Below are 22,304 nucleotides of genomic sequence, written 5' to 3'. Positions count from 1 at the left end.
TGGCTGGGAATCGAACCCAGGACTCCTGTACGCCAGGCCGATGCTCTACCACTGAGCTAACCGGCCAGGGCCAATTTTATGGTTTTAAAGAAATTTCAGTGGGTGAAAACCCTCACATTGCATTTAAAAACAAATTCTAAGGTACCTGCAGTCTTTCACATGTATACAAACTACTGAAACACTAGGAGTGTTTTTTATTTTTCTGAGAGGCATGGTATACCTTGGGAGCTGCTGCAGTCCAGCATGGATGACTCAACTCTAAAAGCTAAAGCTTTTGTAAGGCAGATACACACACTCTTGTATTTTGCATTTTACTGTATCATACAGCAAAACTGACTTTGCATTAAGATGTCAAAACAAAAGAGAGTCACTGCCCAATAGTACATTAAAGGAAATATTTTAACAAGTTATACAGTTTTATGCTATCAGGCTAAACCACAAATTAAAATTTCCTCTTGATACTGGGATATTTCAGGTTTTAGCACTGCCTTCTTGGTCACAGAGTATTAAGAGTATTAGAAAACTAGCAAAACCTGTCAGTCTTACAATGCAGACTTCAGGTATGAAGCAGAAAGTGACAACTGTGACCCTCAGGGATTTATTTGGATAACATACCCGTCATCTGATTTGTCAAGACTTAATTATTAAAAGAGTAATTCTAAATGCTAACGAAGGTTAAGGGTGGAAAGCTATACCTATTAACCTTAGTAGGGTGTATTATCATATTTTGGTGGGTGTACATGAAAAGGCATTGTTGATTCTGATATACACCTACCCCTGTTGAGACATACTATTTTATTTTATTTTTTTAGTGAGAGAGAGGGAGGGAGATGATTAGAAGGGAAAGAGATGAGAAGCATCAACTCACTTTAGTTGTTCATTGATTGCTTCTCATATATGCCTTGCCAATGGGCTAAAGCTGAGCCAGTGACCCCTTGCTTAAGTCACCAACCTTGGGCTCAAGCCACTGATCTTAGGCTTCAAACCAGAGAGAGACCTTTGGGCTCCAGCCAGCAACCATGGGATCATGTCGATGATTCCACACTCAAGCCAGCAACCTCAGGGTTTTGAACCTGGGACTTCAGCATCCCAGGTCGACACTCTATCCACTGTGCCACCACTGGTCAGGTGATACCAGTGATGCTATTTTAAAGGAAGTTAAAAAGGTGTGAAAAGACACTTTATTTTTTTATTTTTCAATGTACCTTAATTTCCTAGGTAAAACAGTCTAATGACTTGTAGAAATACTGAAAAAAGTGGAGATGAGTGATAGATGGTTAAGGGTATAAACTCATGGAATCCAACTATTTTGTTTGAATTCCTACTCTTTTTTTTTTTTAGAGAGGAGAGAGACAGAGGGAGAGAGAGAGACAGAGAGGGAGAGAGAGGAGAGAGAGACAGAGAGAGAGAAGGGGGAGGAGCTGGAAGCATCAACTCCCATATGTGCCTTGACCAGGCAAGCCCAGGGTTTCGAACCGGAGACCTCAGCATTTCCAGGTCGATGAATTCCTACTCTTTAACTCAGAGAATTAACTCAAGGTGATCTTAAGCAATTTAACTAACCTACCAATGTCTCAGCTCCCTCTGTAAGATGGAAATAATTTACCTAGGGTTGCTGAAAGTATAAAATAAGGGTCAGTGACAGTGCTTAACATTATAATATATCTAAATAATCATTGGGATTTACTTATTATGCCCAAGAACATAAAATAATTAGCTACCCACATAAAACTATATCAAATCTTCTTTTAGGGATTAAAGTTAGACACATCACTTCTTGGATATTCCTATCTTCATACACAGAGGCATGGAATTTCAAAAATCTAATAATATGACAATATTACAAATACTTTATAAGTCTCCTTCCTTGATTTTCTGGATTTCATTTTTATTCTATTACCAATTCCTTGTTTTTATTTAATTCTATTAAAAATATTTAAAAATGGATACTTATTTTCTATTAGTTAGAACACTATTAGTATCATATCCAAACTCAGTGATCAGCTGCTACTTATAGCCATTTGCTTACCAACATATGGTCCACTTGCACAGAACTTCCTTTGGGACAACTTCAGTAATCTGTCATCTTCTACCTAAATAAGCAAAACAAGGCTATAGTAATATAAAAATTTTTTTTTGGAGTGGGCAACATTTCTGTGACAAAGTAAGGGTAAAACAAGTATAATCAAATGTCTCATAGTAAATGAAATGCAATGGTGATGAAGACGATGATGCTACAGAATAGTGAAAAGTCACTTTATTATTTAGGTTTCAAAATCACAATAGTCTAAATAAAAGAGCAGGTTCTCAGAAAAAAAAAGAAAGAGCAGGTTCTATGTAATATGGGCCCCCAGAAGAGAATATGTACCCAGACAACTTTAAAGGATTAAAGTTTTCAAAGGGACACATAACAAATAATATAGCAAATTATTTTAGATTAGTATGTGGACTCAGTATTCAGAATTTAAAATTTTAGAATGACTGATAAACATGAAAGAAGCACACACTGTGTTTTCAAAGGATGAGCTTTACAATCAAACAAAAAGTGAGGGGAAAAACTGCAAAACTCTAAAAAGCCAGAAGCAACAAAGGCAAGTACATATTTTTAAAAATGCTTCAACAAAATGCAGTCATTTGTTCCATTTATCATTTGTTACTATACCTCAGAATATTTTAAGTAACACAAGGTATAACAAACTTAGACCACATATAAAAAATAAAATTAGGCCAATAACCTTTATGGATAAACTGACTACTAGAGATAGAATTGAAAAACTAAAAAATTTGAATGCGGAAGCAATGGCCATTTGGATGTCAGAGAAACAACTAATGAACTGAAACACTACAACATGGATTAGTTAGTATCACAAATATTTCCTGGAAAAAGTTGAAAGGTGACTTTTAAACTGATTCAGAAGCAAAAATATTTAAATTTAGGAATTTTAAAGTTAGAAATAGATCACAATCAAGATATTTTGTGCTACACAGCTCTCCTATTTTTAAAATTAAGTCATAGATAGGCTTTTCCATGTGATGAAAATGGAGGATGAGTTTGGCTGTGCTTATGACAAAAACAAAATCAACCCAAAGTAAATATGACAAACTATAGAAATGATCCCTGAAAGTATAGTCTTAACCCAAAGTAAATAAAGCCTGGAAAGTAATCTGATGGAAAAGTTAACTGAATCTCAATAATATTGGTAGAAAGTGGGATATTGGTGTCCTCTGTGGGATATTGGTGGGATCAAAGTGTGCTTCACTTGAAGAAAAATTATAACCTAAGAGCTTTTTGTGTAATCATTAAATATTTTAATAGTTTTGAAGTGTTGATAGTTTTTGAGGGAATAAAATTCCCAGAGGTGAAAGAAATAATCATCTTGTGTATGTTGTTATTCTTAAAACAATCAGATAAAATGAAAACTACTTGTCATTCTACATAGTCAATGTCAAGTTTGATCAGACATCTCTTATAGAAGACTAGTCCAAAATGGAGAAAGAATACTAGAAAGAAACAAAATGGTCACAGTAGTAGGTTTACTAAACTTACAGACATTCTTTTCCACCAAATATGATTGACTGCATTCCCTAAACTGCCTTTTCAAATGCTTGCAGCCAATCTAACTGAGAGATCCTCCAATGTACATACTTCATTATAAAACATAATCGTGTTTAAGGTTAAGATGTGGCTTTGGAAAGTTAACTTACATTGTAACGTACCATGTAAATTTGGGTGCATTTTGAGAGTACAAGCTAGTTTAAATGTCACCTGGAATTCTTAAAAGTACAGAAAAGCAAATTTGAAACCACTGACTGAATTTCATTTAATACATCAGACAAACTAAGGGACCTTTTATAAGTTTACCTGTTCTGACTCCACATAAATGAGGGGGAATCCCATTTGTTTGGTCCAGGTATTCATCACCGCTGCTATAGGTTTACCACTAGCACTTTCTAAACTTTCCCAGAGATCCTCTAGGAGATAAACACAAACAATAAAAATGTAAAATGAAAATGTAAAAGCTTACATTTTTATTTTCCTAAAAAACCCCAGAAATTTTATGTAACTTTTGACACTGCATTGCTGGCCAACTCTTTGGTTCTTTCACATTCAGGAAACAGTGAACCAAATTAATGTCCTCCTTGCCTCCCCATTAAGTTAATCCTATTATAAAAACTAATCTTATATTCTAAGATGTTCTTTTTTTTTTTACTTTTTAAAATTTATTTTAGCAAAAGAGGCAAGGTGAGGGAGAGAGAGGGACAGGAACACCGATCTATTCCTGCATGTTTCCTGACCAGGGATTGAACCAGCAACCTCTGCACTTCAGGATGATGTTCTAACCAACCGAGCCACCAGGCCAGGGCCTAAGATGTTCTTAATTGTTCCAATTTATTAAAATTATAAATTATAATAAACAAAAGACAAATAGGTGAGTTTGAACAAGAATGAATAGAAACAAATAAATGAAAACATATTCATAATCACTACTAAATAATCATTCACAAACACAAAACCATTACACCATTCAATTAACAGAGTTAAAAAAAAAGTCAACCTAATGAGGTGGTGGCAGAGTGAGCGAAATAGTAATGCCATGTGATACATACTGTAATGGGGGCACAAACAGAGGAAATACTTAAAGAAAAATCCAAAGAAAATAAAGGTTTCATAAGAGTTGAATTTCAGTCTGCATCCTGAAGAGGAGTTGTTCGTTAGGAATGAACCACTAGCTCACTCCACATAGGCAGAATAAGTGGTCTATGGACAAATATGAAAGTATAAGAAAAGATAAATATAAAAAAAAGAGCAATATGTTCAATAAGCTGAAGATAGAGTGTACATGTGTGGGAGTAATAAGCAATGAGGTCATAAAAGTAGGCAGGGCCAAACTGCTGAAGACTCTACTCTGTATGGCAGGGTCCCCAAACTTTTTACATAGGGGGCCAGTTCACTGTCCCTCAGACCGTTGGAGGGCCGGACTATAAAAAAAACTATGAACAAATCCCTATGCACATTGCACATATCTTATTTTAAAGTAAAAAACCAAAATGGGAACAAATACAATATTTAAAATAAAGAACAAGTAAATTTAAATCAACAAACTGACCAGTATTTCAATGGGAACTATGCTCCTCTCACTGACCACCAATGAAAGAGGCGCCCCTTCCGGAAGTGCGGTGGGGGCTGGATAAATGGCCTCAAGGGGCTGCATGCAGCCTGCGGGCAGTAGTTTGGGGACCCCTGCTGTATGGCTTAAAAAGATGTACTGACTTGGCCTGACCTGTGGTGGCGCAGTGGACAGAATGTTGACCTGGAATGCTGAGGTCGCTGGTTGGAAACCCTGGGTTTGTCTGGTCAGGGCATATGTAGGAACTGATGCTTCTTGCTCCTCCCTTCCTTCTCTCTCTCTCTCTCTCTCTCTCTCTCTAAAATGAATAAATAAAGTCTTAAAAAAAAAAAGTACTGACTTTATCATGAAGGGAATGTTATATCCCAAGTATTTTTATTTTTAAAAAAATATTTTATTAATTTGAGAGAGAGAGAAAGTGGGTAGGGAGCAGGAAGCATCAACTCCCATATGTGCCTTGACCAGGCAAGCCCAGGGTTCCGAACCAACAACCTCGCTATTCCAAGTCGATGCTTTATCAACTGCACCACACAGGTCAGGCAGTATCCCAAGTATTTTTAATCAGTTGGGTGATGCAATCAGATATTCATTTCAGAAAGACAACCCTAGCTAGCCTCACAGTGAGAGATGAAACTGAAGAGAGCACGACAACATAAGTAGTGAATAGGCAACTGCAGAAAGCTATGCAGAGATCACAAAGGCACAAATTAAGGGAAGTGCAGTGAGGATAGAATAAGGGCACTGGAACTGCTGCAAAAGGGTAAAAACCATGTGTGGTAACTGAAATGTATTTGAACTGACAACAGTCTTCATAAACCACAAAGTAAACGAAAAAAAGGTACAGGGTAGGTCTAGTTATTCAAATGTGGCCCATCAACTAGTAGCATTGGCTTCACCTGGAGGCCTGTTAGAAATGCAGACTCTCGGGCCTCACCACAGACCTACTGAATCAGAAACATTTAATAGACCCCATTACAGTTTTAAAAGCAGAAGGTTTTTTCTTCATATGTTATATACAAACATACCCTGGAGATACTGCAAGTTATGTTCCGGACTACCAAAATAGAACAGATATCTCAATAAAGTGACTCACATAAATTTTTTGATTTTCCAGTGCATAAAAAAGTTATGTTTATACTATATTATAACCTATTAAGTATGAAATAGCATTATGTCTAAAAATGTACATACCTTAGCCCTGGCCGGTTGGCTCAGTGGTAGAGCATCAGCCTGGCACATGGAAGTCCCGGGTTTGATTCCCAGCCAGGGCATATAGGAGAAGCGTCCATCTGCTTCTCCACCCTTCCCCCTCTCCTTTCTCTCTATCTCTCTCTTCTCCTCCCACAGCCAAGGCTCCATTGGAGCAAAGTTGGCCCAGGGAACTGAGGATGGCTCCATGGCCTCTGCCTCAGGTGCTAGAATGGCTCTGGGTGCAACAGAGCAACAGTTCAGATGGGCAGAGCATCGCCCCCTAGTGGACATGCCAGGTGGATCGGTCGGGCACATGTGGGAGTCTATCTCTGCTCTCTGCTTCTTCAGAAAAAAAAAAAAGAAAATGTACATACCTTAGTTAAAAAATACTTTTTTACTTTATTTTATTTATTTATTTTTGGTATTTTTTGAAGTGAGAAGCAGGAAGGCTGAGAGACTCCCTCATGCGCCTGACAGGGATCTACCTGGCATGCCCACTAGAGGGCGATGCTCTGCCCATCTGGGGCGTTGCTCTGTTGCAACCAGAGCCATTCTAGCACCTGAGGCAGAGGCCATGGAGCCATCCTCAGTGCCCAGGCCAACTTTGCTCCAATGGAGCCTTGGCTGCAGGAGGGGAAGAGAGAGAGAGAGAGAAAGGAGAGGGGGAAGGGTGGAGTAGCAGATGGGCACTTCTCCTGTGTGCCCTGGCCAGGAATCAAGTTAAAAAATATTTTATTGCTAAAAAAATACTAACCATCATCTAAGCCTGTTTGAAAAATGGTACTGATCGACTTGCTCAATGCAGGGTTGCCATAAACCTTCAATTTGTAAGAAACACAGTATCTGCAAAGTGCAGAAAACAAGATATGCCTGTATATGCATGCCAAAGACTCATAAAACTTACAAGAGTACATTATTCTATAGTCTTTTCAAAGGAACAGAATGACTATTTTATAATTAAGATGGACATTTATGGGGGTAGGAGGTGTCAAGGCCAAGGCTGCATCATATCCTGAACAGAGATACTGTATTTTTAAGTCACAAACCTCAGGAACAGCCTATGGCCAGACTCTCTGAACATTTATCATTGTACTGGATACTAATGACATTATATAAATCTTGTGTTGTTTTTTTTTTGTTTTAAAACACTATTTCTGTTCACTAAAAAATCCAAAACTGCCTGACCAGGCGGTGGCACAGTGGATAGAGCACCAGATTGGGATGCGGAGGACCCAGGTTCGAGACTCTGAGGTTGCCAGCTTGAGCACGGGCTCACCTGGTTTGAGCAAAAGCTCACCAACTTGGACCCAAGGTCGCTGGCTTGAGCAAGGGGTTACTCGGTCTGCTGAAGGCCCACAGTCAAGGCACATATGAGATAGCAATCAATGAACAACTAAGGTGTCGCAACAAAAAACTGATGATTGATGCTTCTCATCTCTCTCCATTCCTGTCTATCCCTATCTATCCCTCTCTCTGACTCTGTCTCTGTAAAAAAAAATTATAATAAAAAAAGATTTTATTTGTTGACTTTAGAGAGAAGAAAGACAGCAGGAGAGAAAGGGGAAGAGGAGCAGGAAGCATCAACACATAGTAGTTGCTTCTCATATGTGCCTTAACATGGCAAGCCCAGGGTTTTTTTTTAATTTTATTTTTATTTATTCATTTTTAGAGAGAAGAGAGACAGGAGAGAGAGACAGAGAGAGAGAAGGGGAGGAGCTGGAAGCATCAACTCCCATATGTGCCTTGACCAGGCAAGCCCAGGGTTTCGAACTGGCAACCTCAGCATTTCCAGGTCGATGCTTTATCCACTGCGCCACCACAGGTCAGGCTTTAGACTCTTCTAAGTGACAAAACACTGAGGTATGGCCTGGCCGGTGGCTCAGTGGATAGAGTGTCTGCCTGGCATATGGACATCTTAGGTTTGATTCCCAGTGAGGGAACACAGGAGAAGCGAACATGTGCTTCTCTCCCCCTTCCCCTCCCACAGTCAGTGGCTCGATTGGTTCAAGTGTGGCCCTGGGAGCTGAGGATAGCTCAGTTGGTATGAGTGCATCAGTCTCAGGCGCTAAGAATAGCTCAGTATTCGAGCACTGGCCATAGATCCTGGTCAGGGTGCATGCAGGAGTCTACCTTACTATCCCCCCTTCTCTCACCTAAAAACAAACAAACAAACATAAAACACTGAGCTATTATGGAAAGCTGCCTACTGAAAGACAACCAAAGGATAAGTGTCCCTGACTTAACAAATGGCATCAAGTAAGTCAACTTTATTTCCTATCCAATCACAAGGAAAGTTAAGCAGTTAAAAAAAATTAAACATCCCACTCTCAATAGATTGCCAACATATTCCACTTCTATCTCAAGCTATTAAAGATTACCTGTGGCAGCATTCTTTTGCTGGAACTTGGTTAAATACATGTTCATTCCTTTCTTAAAGTCCTGAGAAAACACAGTTTTTAATCCAAGAGAGTCAGACCTCAGAATTTACAGTATATTTACATGTTAATAGTCAAAACCTCCTTTGCTCAAATTCTTAAGTGTCACATTTACTCCAATACATATATATGTCCACTGCCTTTTATTTAAGAATGCATACTCTACTTTCTACTTTTACTTTTAAGTTTTATACCAGCCTTCTACCCACTCCCAAACATATCTGTACCTTATTCACCCAAGAGATCACAAAAGTCAATATAAAACATAAAATAAAGATAAACCAGAGCAGCGTAATGTCCTTCTAAATTCTAGGAAAAAATTATTTAGGAAATCTGAATAAAATCTGACATTTTTCCATGCAAAATTCTATGATTTCACCATAAAAGAATAGAAGCCTTTTAAAATTGCTTTTTTACCTTATCCCCAATGTAGTCATGTAGCATTCGGATGACAGATGCACCTTTGCTATATGATATAGCGTCAAATATCTCATCAACTTCAGAAGGATGGCCCACACTGACCTGGCAGACAGTGTGTTCAAAGGTTATGACAGGAAGCAGGGAGCTTGTAATACTAAATTCCATAAAAAGCTTTCTAGGAAAATTCTTCTAAAATACTTTTCTACCTTTAGCTCACTCATAACGTATAATTGATCCTTAAAAATAGTAACACTAATAAAGTAGAATATATAACATGATCTCCATCATCTCTTAGAGTCCAGTCTTGGCTCTGCTTCGCTGGGAGGCAAGTCACTATGAACCTGCTTATTGGTAGTGCTAGTGGTGAGTTGCAGTGGGGATGGGAGAGATGAAAAACATTTGCGTCCTGCCCTGGCCGGTTAGCTCAGAGGTAGAGTGTCGGCCTGGCATGCAGAAGTCCCGGGATCGATTCCTGGCCAGGGCACACAGGAGAAGCGCCCGTCTGCTTCTCCACCCCTCCCCCTCTCCTTCCTCTCTGTCTCTCTCTTCCCCTCCCACAGCCAAGGCTCCATTGGAGCAAAGTTGGCCTGGGTGCTGAGGATGGCTCTGTGGCCTCTGCCTCAGGCACTAGAATGGCTCTGGTTGCAGCAGAGCGACGCCCTAGATGGGCAGAGCATCGCCCCCTGGTGGGCATGCCGGGTGGATCCCAGTTGGGCACATGCGGGAGTCTGTCTGACTGCCTCCCTGTTTCCAGCTTCAGAAAAATATATATATATTAAAAAAATACAAACCCCCCCCCCAAAATTAAAAAACATTTGCTTCCTTGCACTAGCTGTAATGGCTTAAGAGTTATATAGACTATAAGTCTAGTTCTTTGGAGGCAAAGTTTATACATGTAAATTAGCTGAATAACGGTAAGCTAATTCAAGAGAATTAAATAGAAATAAAGCAGATAATGACAATAATAAAAGAATATGTTCTGAATTTTCTTTGAAACAAACAATGGAATGATAATGTTCCCCTATGTGTATTACCCAACAGATATGGTTTTCCCATACTGTTCAATAAAATGTATTTAGTGAATACTAGTACTTGCCTCTACAAGGGTCAATTTTTTATACTGCCTACCTTAAAAAGAAACATAATTTTAAAAAAAACAGTCTTGTTAGATTTTCAAGATTGGAAATATAAATTATAAAAACAAGTAAAATCACTCATGCAATTTTCAGAGTTTCAGTAACTCTGTAACAAATTACTTCATTATGAATGAGAGCAAATTGCTGAAATTATGGCTCACTTCAATAGGATGGCTGTTATCTAATGCATCAAGCTCCTGGGCACGAGTATAATCAGCAGAAACAAACTGAGTCCAGATATCATACTCTGGGAAGCAGTGATCTACACACAGATACTCAATCCAGGATGCAAAGCCTTCATTTAACCAAAGATGCGTCCACCATTCCTAAAAACAAAAGAGAAATATGTCAAGAAAACAAAATGCTTGTTGTTACACTAATTTGAAAAACTCACATGCCCCTTTCACTACACTTTAAAACTTACAACTTAATGAACTAAAATTCAATTAAAATAATTAGTAAATAATTCACATTTCTGAACAAAAGAGGTGCTTAAAAGAGATTCCATAAAAGGCCAACTGGTGCCCTGGCCAGTGGTTCAGTAGATATAGAGCACTGGTCCTGTGTCTGGTTGTCCCAGGTTCAACTCCCAGTCAGGGCACACAAGAGAAGTAACTATTTGCATCTCTCCCCCTCCTTCTCTCCCTCTTCCCCTTTCACAATCAGTAGCTCAATTAGTTTGAGTGTGGCCCTGGGCACTGAGGATGGCTCAGTTGGTCCAAGTGTAGTTAGCCTCAGGTGCCAAAAATAGCTTGGTACTTGAGCATAGGCCCCAGATGGGGTTGCCAGGTGGATCCTGGTTGGGGAGCATGTGGGAGTCTGTCTTATGGAAAGAAGGAAGGGAGGGAGGAAGGGAGGGAAGGAAAGGAGGGAGGGAGGGAGAGAGGGAGGGAGGGAAGGAGGGAGGAAGGGAGAGAAGGAGAGAAGGAAGGAGAGAAGGAAGGGAGGGAGGGAGGGAGGGAAGGAAGGGAGGGAGGGAGGCTAATTGGTGATATTAGCATGATAAACATTTCAAAACATTATAAGTAACATTTTATTACCAAAAGTAGAAAGGAAGGAGGAGAAGGGAATGGTGTGGAAGCCCTTATATGAAAAAGAGGAAGAGTGAATAAATGTACGCTTCCTGTCTATATTATCTCCTCTATTGTCATATAAAATTTAGTTTAGCCTGACCAGGTGGTGTTACAATGGATGGAGCATTGATCTGGGACACTAAGGACCCAGGTTTGAAACCCCAAGGTTGTCAGCTTGAGCACAGGCTCATCTGGCTTGAGCGCAAGGTCACAGGCTTGAGCATGAGATCACAGACATGACCCCATGGTCGCTGGCTTGAGTACAAAGGTCACTGGCTTGAAGCTCAAGGTCACTGGCTTGAGCCCCAAGGTCTCTGGCTCAGCTGGAGCCCACCAGTTAAGGCACATATGAGAAGCAATCAATGAACAACTGAAGTGATGCAACTATAAGTTGATGCTTCTCATTCTCTCCCTTTCTGCCTATCACTAAAAATGATAAATGGCTATTTGTCTAAGTGCTCTGTGCCCTTATTTAACTAGTAGCCTCCATTAAGGTAGATGGTACAAAGCTAGTTATTCTCCATATATCTCTATGCCCTTGAATTTCAGTTAATGAAACTGGCATCTAATAACTAGTTACTCAAATCCAGTATAAAGTTGCTTGAAAGCAATATAATAGTGTACACATTTCCCCTACTAAAAGTTATTACTGATAGTTTCAAAATAAAAATCATAAAAGGTCTGCTGAAAGCTGAGCAAAAAAAATATATTTTTAATTTTAATTTTTAAATTTAAATGAGAGGAGTGTAGATAGAGAGATAGACTCCTGCATTTGCCCTGACTGGGAAATACCTAGCGATCCCTGTTTGGGGCTGATGCTCTGTCCATCTGAGGCCAATGCTCACAACTGAGCTATTTGTAGTGCCTGAGGCAGAGGCTCCATGGAGCCATCCTCATCTGGGGCCAACATGCTCAAATCAAACAAATCATGGCTGGAAGAGGAGAAGAGAGAGAGAGCAAGAGGAGAGGAGGAGAAGCAGACAGTTGTATCTCGTTTCTCCTGTGTGCCCTGACCAGGAGTCAAATCCAGGACTTCCACATGCTAGGTCGATGCTCTACCACTGAGCCAACCAACCAGGGCAAAAAAAAAAAAAACTTAAGTAGCAACAAACTTGCTGCATTAAGTAGAAAAGAATATTTCTGTACATATTTGAATACAGGTACTAATTCCACATAAAATTATATTTCAAAAAACTTTTTCACCTCTAAGTAAGGTTGTAAACATCCAAAGCAAAAGGAAAGGGTTTACTTTCAAGAGTTGACTTCCTTTAGAAACTTTCTCAGACATGTCATAGTTGCTACATGCCTTACTTTCTTGCTTATTTCTGTGACATATGGTCTCAACTAATATCCAAGTCAGGTTCTGATCTTTGGCAGCCTAAAATACCATCAGGGAATCAGGCTGACCCCAGAATCTCCAGTTTCCTCCCTCCCCCCTCCCCCCCTCCCTCCCTCCCTCCCTTCCTTCCTTCCTTCCTTTCTTCCTTCCTTCCTTCCTGGTTCATTTATTAAATCCTGTGCTCCCAAGCTGTAACATAATTGGCTACTGGAGACAGTATTTATTTAGAGTAAGAAGGAAAGGTCAAGACTAAAAGGACAATGATCATTCACTGCAAACATTACAGTAAGGATTTCAATGGGACAGTAGAAATTTTAATAAACTTTACAGTAATTCTTTGCTTTCATTCCTATCAAATTTCAACATAACATTTTAGGCAATGAAAATAACTGACCCCTGAAAACATTTTCACTTAATTGAAGATAGTGTATTAACAGGCTACTTTTCAGCTAGTGAACTTCATAATACATATGATTCAGAAAACTACAGTTAACCTGAATCGCATTGCGTGGAATCTTTCCACCTAAGATGAATCTTGTTCTCTTACCTAAATTAGTATCATGATTTGCCCTATTAGCAGACAAATTATAGAACAATTTAGGAAGTATTTTCTGTTGAAAAAAGATTGTTCACATGCTCTTCATCAATATAGAGATTATGGTAAACACTCTTCAATGTGGACCTTTTGAAATAAAGTTTTTCTATCATTCAACTTTTTTTGGCATAATGTTCCAGGAAACGCTGAAATACTATTTAGCCAAAATAATGTGCAGCAGGATGAAGATAAATATATTTGAGCACTTAAAAATATTAAATACCATAGTAACAAGATTTCCAAACCATTGATGGGCGAGTTCATGTCCCACAACCAGAGCAACCCACTGGCGTGATGAAGAACAGGAGTTTTTTGGATCAATAAGCAATGCAGTCTCCCTGTGTTGAAAAAAAAATTAAACAATAAAAGTATTGCAATAAAAGCATGCACAAATGGGGGAGGGAGATTCAAACAGTAAATAAGATGGTCAAGTTAGGCTTTAGAGACGTCAAGAAAACATTTCCTGCCTGACCAGGAGGTAGCGCAGTGGATAGAGCGTCGGACTGGGATGCCGAGGACCCAGGTTCGAGACCCCTAGGTCGTCAGCTTGAGCGCAGTCTCATCTGGTTTGAGCAAAAGCTCACCAGCTTGGACCCAAGGTCGCTGCCTCGAGCAAGGGGTTACTCGGTCTGTTGAAGGCCCGTAGTCAAGGCACATATGTGAAAGCAATCAATGAACGACTAAGGTGTCGCAATGCGCAACGAAAAACTAATGATTAATGCTTCCCATCTCTCCGTTCCTGTCTGTCCCTGTCTGTCCCTCTCTCTGACTCACTCTCTGTCTCTGTAAAAAAAATTTTTTAAATGTTAGCTTAAAAAAAAAAGAAAATATTTCCTTAGAGTATACAGGATAGAAAAAGTTCTAGGAAGATGAAAGACTATGTCAGTAGAATTTATAAAACAAGAGATAAAGCTGTGACACAAGTTTAATTATGTTTGTTGACAGGACAGCTGCCTGAAATTTTAGAAAAACTTTGTCTAAAGGATTTAGGGATTATTGTACTAGATAGAAAAGACAGTTCTTCCATCAAGAACGGGAGTGTCAAGTGGGGGAAAGAAGCATTCCACAGTCCCAAAAAGAACACCGTGCAGGCTGTCTAAAACTTAGCTCATCGAAGGCAATTGAAAGAAGAAGGCAAAAACTTGTTTACAGACTCTGCTTCAGAAATTATATAACCCACATATTTATATTGTGGTGACAGACATGTAAAAATTTGTCTAGAAAATACTAAATCAGGGAAGGTTCTTCAGCTGGATAAATAACTATGAAACTACTGGAAGAGAAGGCACCAAAATGAGAAACTGAGCCAAAAACATATCTAAAAATGTTACTAACGCCAGATGCTCACTTTAAAATCTTATACTCTCAGACAGTAGCACCAGAGGGTGTCCATCTGCATTCCTGAAATGTGCAAGGAAGTGAGAAGATATTCAACTATGATTAGGAGTGAAACTCTTAAGAAATCAGTGATTGAAAAGATAAAGCAGGGTAATACATCAACATACCTATAGGTAACAAGGCCCCAGTTCTCCATGGCACCTTCATAAAATAAATATAAACATTTATTGATATACATACATACTTCTTTCTCAAAAATCACAAAATTCAAAAAAGTTATTACATTTCAGCAATAAAATGAAATTTACTTTACCAGCTGCAAAGTCTGCAATAGCAATGAGATCAATTTTAGGTAGAGGATAAGGAACATTGAAGTAGTCCTTATAAAAAGGCAGAGTTTTAGCAGCAACCTATAAAAGTATAAACAAAAGAACCATCTGATAAATATTTTATTGTGATTCATATAGCAATCCACAAAGGAATCCTGTTGTAAGCCAAAGTATCTCAAGTTACTAGACACCAATCCTGGGGAGCCCTACCTCCAAAGACTGCCTTAGCCCCAAGTTTTGTATATGTTAGCTATACTTTAATCTAGTTATAATTTGGCATTAAAAAATTACATATTTTCCCACCCACTCTCTGGATAAATTCCACGCTAATATTCTTCTAATCATTTTCTCATAAATTGTTAGTGCAACACTAAAGTTGGTAGTTTCAAAATTCTATTACAAATAAAACCAAAGTAGCACAACAAATTTCAGATTAAATTATAAATAACTGTACTAATAATTGATCAGAAATGTAAATTCCCCAACCTGGAGTTATGGACTGTTGGAACAATCCTCTTCAAGTACATTTACCTCTAACGCAAATTTTCCTTGCTCTGCTTTGCCAACAGGGGTGTAAACACGGACACACACACCATCTTTTGACCTTGTTTCTACAAAGTCATATTCACCCACAACAAATGCCACCAGATATGTAGACATGACAGGTGTGCGGGCAAACTTCACTTCCACTACATTTTCATCATCAGGGTATGGTTTCCGATCAATAACATTCTTTAAAAAAAAAAAAGAAAAAATTTAAACAGATTTACATTCAATACAGAGCAAACACTAGCTCAAAACTATAGGCCAGGGGTCCCCAAACTTTTTACACAGGGGGCCACTTCACTGTCCCTCAGACCGTTGGAGGGCCGGACTATAAAAAAACTATGAACAAATCCCTATGCACACTGCACATATCTTATTTTAAAGTAAAAAAACAAAATGGGAACAAATACAATATTTAAAATAAAGAACAAGTAAATTTAAATCAACAAACTGACCAGTATTTCAATGGGAACTATGGGCCTGCTTTTGGCTAATGAGATGGTCAATGTCCGGTTCCATATTTGTTACTGTTAACAAGAGATATGACGTGCTTCCGGAGCCGTGATGCGTGCATCCCGCATCATCGGAAGCAGTACTGTATGTGAGCGACGCGCGCTTTGCAGAGCCACCACACACAGTACTCCAGGAGCACAGGATGCAAATGACCACCAATGAAAGAGGTGCCCCATCCGGAAGTGCGGCAGGGGCTGGATAAATGGTCTCAGGGGGCCACGTGCGTAGTTTGGGGAGCCCTGCTATAGGCTTTGTTGCCTCTCCTTCCCCATTTCCAGAACTTGTCTATCCTAATTCATCAGTTGTTTATGCTGTCAAGATCTTTCCTATTAAAAAAGAAAGTAATCTGATCACGCATTCACACTAAGAAGTTTGGGGCTAAAGTGTTAAAACCACCAAATATTTATGAGTAAAAATAAATAACTTTCCTTGAATATCTATTATATGCCAGGCATTGGGATGTTTTAAGACAGACCTCAATACCTTTTAAGAATTATTCAAAAACAGATCTGATAAATTCAAACTAAACTGTAAATGAATGTTTTAGTTTAATATATTAGCTTCCTCTCTAAGAATATTTGAAAAGAGAATGGCATTTTACCTATGGAATTCTTTCCTCCAATAAAAGAGACAAAGGCCAGTTATTTTCAGGCGCAGAAGGCTTTCCAAGTTCCCCAGATTCATTTTATAAGCTATAGGCTATTCTATGTCTTAAAACACACCTAGACAATACACTTCAAGCAGCAAATGCTTACTCTATATGTGAATGAGATCAATGACATCAGCAAAGAGAGCATATTCCAAAAATACAATCAAGTAGAAACCTAAATACAACTCATTACATGGTTATATCTTTTGGTATTTAATGTCAGATTTCTTTTTTCTTTCAGGTAATGTTTATTAAACTCAACACTTATTTAGATTTCTAAATTAAAAGAGGTAAGTAATCTTGTTAATATAATACAGTTTATAGGGAATTTCTCCCATGAGGTGGGAAACTCTCCAAATAAAGCAATTAAGAAAAAGAGAGCTTACTGGAAATAAAAAAAACTAACATCTGTGTTCCTATTATGCATCAAGCACTATGTTAGGTGGTTTCATGCTATCCTATCCAACCAGTAAATTAAATATGCTAAAACCTTATTCAAAATGTATATATACTTACAAACACATACATACCATGTTTGATAAAGCTACTCTGTCTTTAGGAACAACCAATGAGATATCAAAAGTGGCTTTGATGGCAGGCTCATCCCAGCAAGGAAAAGCCCTCCGAGCATCAGTAGCCTCAAAAAGAGAATATGAAATATAAATATCACTGAATCAACTTAACAGACTATTTCACAAACTGCCATTTCTCTCTCTCTGTCTGTCTTTATTTCTATCATTCATTCACTTGTTCAAATATTTACTTTCTACTTAGTGCCAAGCAACAAGCTACACTGACCTCTTTCCCCTTAGACCAGCGGTTCTCAACCTGTAGGTCGCGACCCACAGGTTGAGAACCGCTGCCTTAGACTGTCAAATAAAAAAATGACAACAGACAAAACAACAAATGCTGCCTGGTGTCGCCTGACCAGGCGGTGGCACGGTGAATAGAGCATCGGACTGGGATGCAGAGGGCCCAGGTTCAAGACCCTGAGGTCACCAGCTTGAGTGTGGGCTCATCTGGTTTGAGCAAAAGCTCACCAGCTTGGACCCAAGGTCGCTGGCTCGAGCAAGGGGTTACTCGGTCTGCTGAAGGCCCGCGGTCAAAGCACATATGAGAAAGCAATCAATGAACAACTAAGTAAGGTGTTGCAATGCACAACGAAAAACTAATGATTGATGCTTCTCATCTCTCCGTTCCTGTCTGTCCCTGTCTATCCCTCTCTCTGACACTCTGTCTCTGGGGGAAAAAAAAAGCTGCCTGGTGTAAATGAATCAAAATTATACCAATTTCGTTTTGTCAGATGAGCAAAAAAAAAAAATTTTTTTTTTGGTGTGCCGTAGAATTTTAGTAGTTTATGTGTGCCATGAGATAAAAATGGTTGAATATTACTGAATAATTTATATCTTTTAATAAAACATTTCAAAAATTTAATGCAAATGGTTTCATCAGTAATGTTAACAGAACAAGAGCACAGGAAGGTCAATAGGACACTGGTAAGGATTCAGAACTGGGAAAATATGATAGGTTGGCTCAGTGGTAGAGTGTGAGGCTGGCGTGTGGAAGTCCCAGGTTCAATTCCCGGTCAGGGCACACAGGAGAAGCAACCATCTGCCTCTCCCCCCTCCCCTTTATCTTTCCCTCTCTCTCTCCCTCCTCCAGCCATGGCTTATTTGAGCAAGTTAGTCCTGGGTGCTGAGGATGGCACCATGGCCTCGCCTGAGGTGCTAAAATAGTTCGGTTGTTGAGCAACAGAGCATCAGGTCCAGATGAGAAGATCAGCGCCCCCTAGTGGGCTTGTAGGATGGACCCCAGTATGGGTGTATGCGGGAGTCTTTCTGCCTCCTCACCTCTCACCCCCCCCCAAAAAAAAAAAAAAAAAAAAAAAAAAAAGGACAGATGCTCTATCAATTCTAAGCAGTCATTTGTTTAATGGCATTTCCAATACTACACATAAAATTGTCACCACTTGACCTACTTAAGGAGACTTGATTCTTTCTTTAAAAAATTAATAAATATAGGCCCTGGCCGGTTGGCTCAGTGGTAGAGTGTCAGCCTGGCGTGCAGAAGTCCCGGGTTCAATTCCCAGCCAGGGCACACAGGAGAAGCGCCCATCTGCTTCTCCACCCCTCCCCCTCTCCTTCCTCTCTGTCTCTCTCTTCCCCTCCTGCAGCCGAGGCTCCACTGGAGCAAAGATGGACCGGGCGCTGGAGATGGCTCCTCGGCCTCTGCCCCAGGCGCTAGAGTGGCTCTGGTCGCAACAGAGCGACGCCCCAGAGGGGCAGAGCATCGCCCCCTGGTGGGCAGAGCATCGCCCCCTGGTGGGCGTGCCAGGTGGATCCCGGTCGGGCGCATGTGGGAGTCTGTCTGACTGTCTCTCCCCGTTTCCAGCTTCAGAAAAATACAGAAAAAAAATTTTTTAATAAATATAAAAAAAACAAAGCACACTTGTTAAAGCAAAATAAAATCTAGTGGTTCAGTTACAAAAGGAAGGAATTAAATAAAACAGAAAATAGAACAAATTATAATATTCTGTATCATGAAAAGAATAAAATATGCAGAGGTAGAGAAAGTACATAATTCTGACAAGAGTTTCTCAGAAGAAAAATGTTAGATGGCTGATTGCACACTCAAAAAAATAAGATTACTAAAATTATAAATTATATCAAAGAATAAATAAGACGTTTGAAAAGTGAATAGAATATAAAAAAAAGAAATGGTGGCACAGAAAAACTTAAATTAGGAGCAGAAGCAACACAGAAATGAATTGACACTATAGGAAATTTAAAAAATGACAAGATTTAAAGGCTCTAAAATTTCAAAGGACAAAGTGATGAAAGCAATCAAAGGCACATTTGAGGTCTAGACACTAGAGCTACACCTATTGTTAACTGATGTTCCTAAGAGCAACTCAGAATACACACATACACACAAACAAATACATGTAGGTAATAAATTTTCAATATCTGAATTGCTTTTATTTTATACTATGTATCATTCTTTTTTTTTTTTTTTTTTTGTACTTTTCTGAAGCTGGAAATGGGGAGAGACAGTCAGACAGACTCCCGCATGCGCCCGGCAGGGATCCACCCAGCATGCCCACCAGGGGCGACGCTCTGCCCCTCTGGGGCGTCGCTCTGTTGCGACCAGAGCCACTCTAGCGCCTGGGGCAGAGGCCAAGGAGCCATCCCCAGCGCCCAGGCCATCTTTGCTCCAATGGAGCCTTGGCTGCGGGAGGGGAAGAGAGAGACAGAGAGGAAGGAGAGGGGGAGGGGTGGAGAAGCAGATGGGCGCTTCTCCTGTGTGCCCTGGCTGGGAATTGAACCCGGGACTTCTGCACTCCAGGCCGACACTCTACCACTGAGCCAACCAGCCAGGGCCTATGTATCATTCTTAATTAAAATTACCCTCTTAGTATCTGACACCTGTGGCTTTTCCTACTAAATTAATAATACTACTTTACATATATATGTTATGTGTGTGTGTATATATATATAAAATCATTCCCTAACCCATATTCTTAATTCCTTCCCTCCATAATGAAGATAATTGGCTAAATATAAAATAAAAATCTAAAATTATGAATATAATTATGGCCAAAGGCATCTAGCCTCCAACAGTCACAAAGAGAATAGAACAGATGGCAGACTATTTAAAATCATAATACTTCAGAAAAGAAAACCATACCTCAAACTGGGTGACTGCAGCATATCGTACCTCTCCAGAAGGGGTAGTATATTTACTTCTATAGAAACCTTTCATTTTGTCATTCAGCTCTCCAACAAAGTCTATCTTTAAGGTTCCTGTACCTGTGATTGAAGATAAATGAAAACCACTTTTAGGGAAATGTTAAGTACAAGTTATCAAATATATGTCTTTAAGACACTAATTCATCTGGCTATTTACAATGTTTAAATCAAGTCTTCCTGTCTCAAATATTCTTCCTGGCAACAGAGAGAATACAATATGTACAAAGTACATGGCAGACTAATCCTAAAGTAAACTTTAGTTGTGTTTTGGGTGGGTAACTGCTTAGAAAGTTCTTTATTAACTTTATTATTTAGTCTCAGATTACCAATACATGAAGATAAAAACAGGAAAGGAAATGAACATTTATTATTAAATGTTTAACATGCTATTGTGCTTTAAAAGTATTTATAAACTTAGAAGAAGGTATTGTCTCCATTTTTTCAGATGAGGAAACTGAGGCTGAAACGTTAAATAACTTGTCCAAGGTCACACAATTAGTTAAGTAGCGAGAATGAGATAAAAACTTAGGCCTGTTTAATCCAAAATTCATGCTCTCTGCTAATTTTACCTTGTAAACTAGTCTTTTTATATGATTTCATACCAATACCTTTATCATTAAAGCAAGATACTATCTGTTCAATTCAAATGAGCACTGCTTTCATACTTTTATAAGTAACTATTGGGAATAGCAATGATTTGATCATCAAAAGGGCTTAAAAATCTCTTACAGTCACCTCAAACATATAGAATCTGATATTAAGAGATACATTTAATCAATATTAAATATGAATAAAAATGAATATTTATTCAACCTGAATATTCTATTGTTCTACAAGAGCAAAATCAATTCAGACAAAATGGAATTTTTTGTGAGTACATATACTTTTTTTCATAATAGAAAAAAAATTATCTAGTAGTCATTGACTAAATTCAGATGCACAACAAAACAATAATCTTGTCCTACAGTTTACAAATCAAGCCAAACAAAATCCAGAGAAATGTTGACTTTGTAAAAATGATCCTTTTAAAGTGCCCATATATAACAGGATCTAGAGTATGGGAATACAATGGAAGTATATAGTAGGGCTGTAAAGTAATTAGCTAATCATACCCAAATTTTTATATCATAAAGTTTTACGTGAAGATTTTATTTATTGATTTTAGGAAGGGGGTGAGGGAGGGAGGGTGGGAGGGGGAGGGAGGGAGGGAGGGAAGGAGGGAGGGAGGGAGGGAGGGAGAGAGAGAGAGAGAGAGAGAGAGAGAGAGATGGTAGGGGAGAGTGAGAAGCTTCTCATACGTGCCTTGACCCAGCAAGCTGGGGGATTTCAAATCAGCGAACTAAGCGTTCCAAGTGGATGCTTTATCCACTGCACCACTACAGGTCAGGCCCTACTCTAAACTTTTAAAACTGTCATTTTGAAATGCTGTTGAACAATGACACTGACAATGTTCAAAACATTCTCTCTCTCTCTCTCTCTCTCTCTCTCTCACTTTCTGACGTATGCTCTTGGATGCACACAAAGAAAATCTTCACCTTCCAAAACTCAATTTGCTTTTCAAAAAGGTCTAAAAGTCTTACAAGAATCCAAGTCTACGGACTAAGTTAATGACAAACTGCAAACCATTTCTAGACAAGACACTAAGTGCGCCTATGAAGTACTTAAATTGATGATTTCCTTAGGTGCCAATAACTGGTTCTGAATATAATTTCAAGTGAAAATTTCAGACCTTTGCACCAAAGTCATCACTAAAAAAAGTGCCACATTCTTAAAGTAATCATGCTGGGAAAACAAAACAACTCAACTGAACTGACATTTGTGATTTCTCTTTTTAAATCAGACATTCTGTTTGAAGGGGACAG

The 22,304-nt window shown here is 39.0% G+C and overlaps 1 protein-coding gene across 2 annotated transcripts in view; it reads right to left on the bottom strand.

Annotated features, from left to right (window-relative positions):
* NPEPPS (aminopeptidase puromycin sensitive) overlaps positions 1-22,304 on the bottom strand; it is a 100,446-nt gene that overhangs the window by 21,450 nt on the left and 56,692 nt on the right. For both annotated transcript variants that reach the window (XM_066263812.1, XM_066263811.1), the window contains exons 4-14: positions 20,381-20,502; positions 17,224-17,331; positions 15,517-15,717; positions 14,970-15,066; positions 14,824-14,857; positions 13,542-13,656; positions 10,473-10,637; positions 9,173-9,277; positions 8,699-8,759; positions 3,863-3,972; positions 2,030-2,093 (exon numbers count right to left, since the gene is read on the bottom strand). In XM_066263812.1, the coding sequence (XP_066119909.1) occupies positions 2,030-2,093; positions 3,863-3,972; positions 8,699-8,759; positions 9,173-9,277; positions 10,473-10,637; positions 13,542-13,656; positions 14,824-14,857; positions 14,970-15,066; positions 15,517-15,717; positions 17,224-17,331; positions 20,381-20,502 (1,182 nt within the window). The remainder of the gene's footprint in view (positions 1-2,029; positions 2,094-3,862; positions 3,973-8,698; positions 8,760-9,172; positions 9,278-10,472; positions 10,638-13,541; positions 13,657-14,823; positions 14,858-14,969; positions 15,067-15,516; positions 15,718-17,223; positions 17,332-20,380; positions 20,503-22,304) is intronic.

Source organism: Saccopteryx bilineata, chromosome 2 (assembly GCF_036850765.1).
Source record: "Saccopteryx bilineata isolate mSacBil1 chromosome 2, mSacBil1_pri_phased_curated, whole genome shotgun sequence".
Classification (NCBI taxonomy): Eukaryota; Metazoa; Chordata; class Mammalia; order Chiroptera; family Emballonuridae; genus Saccopteryx; species Saccopteryx bilineata.
Note: the sequence above shows the minus strand (reverse complement) of the source record. Positions and strands in the feature narration are given on the sequence as shown.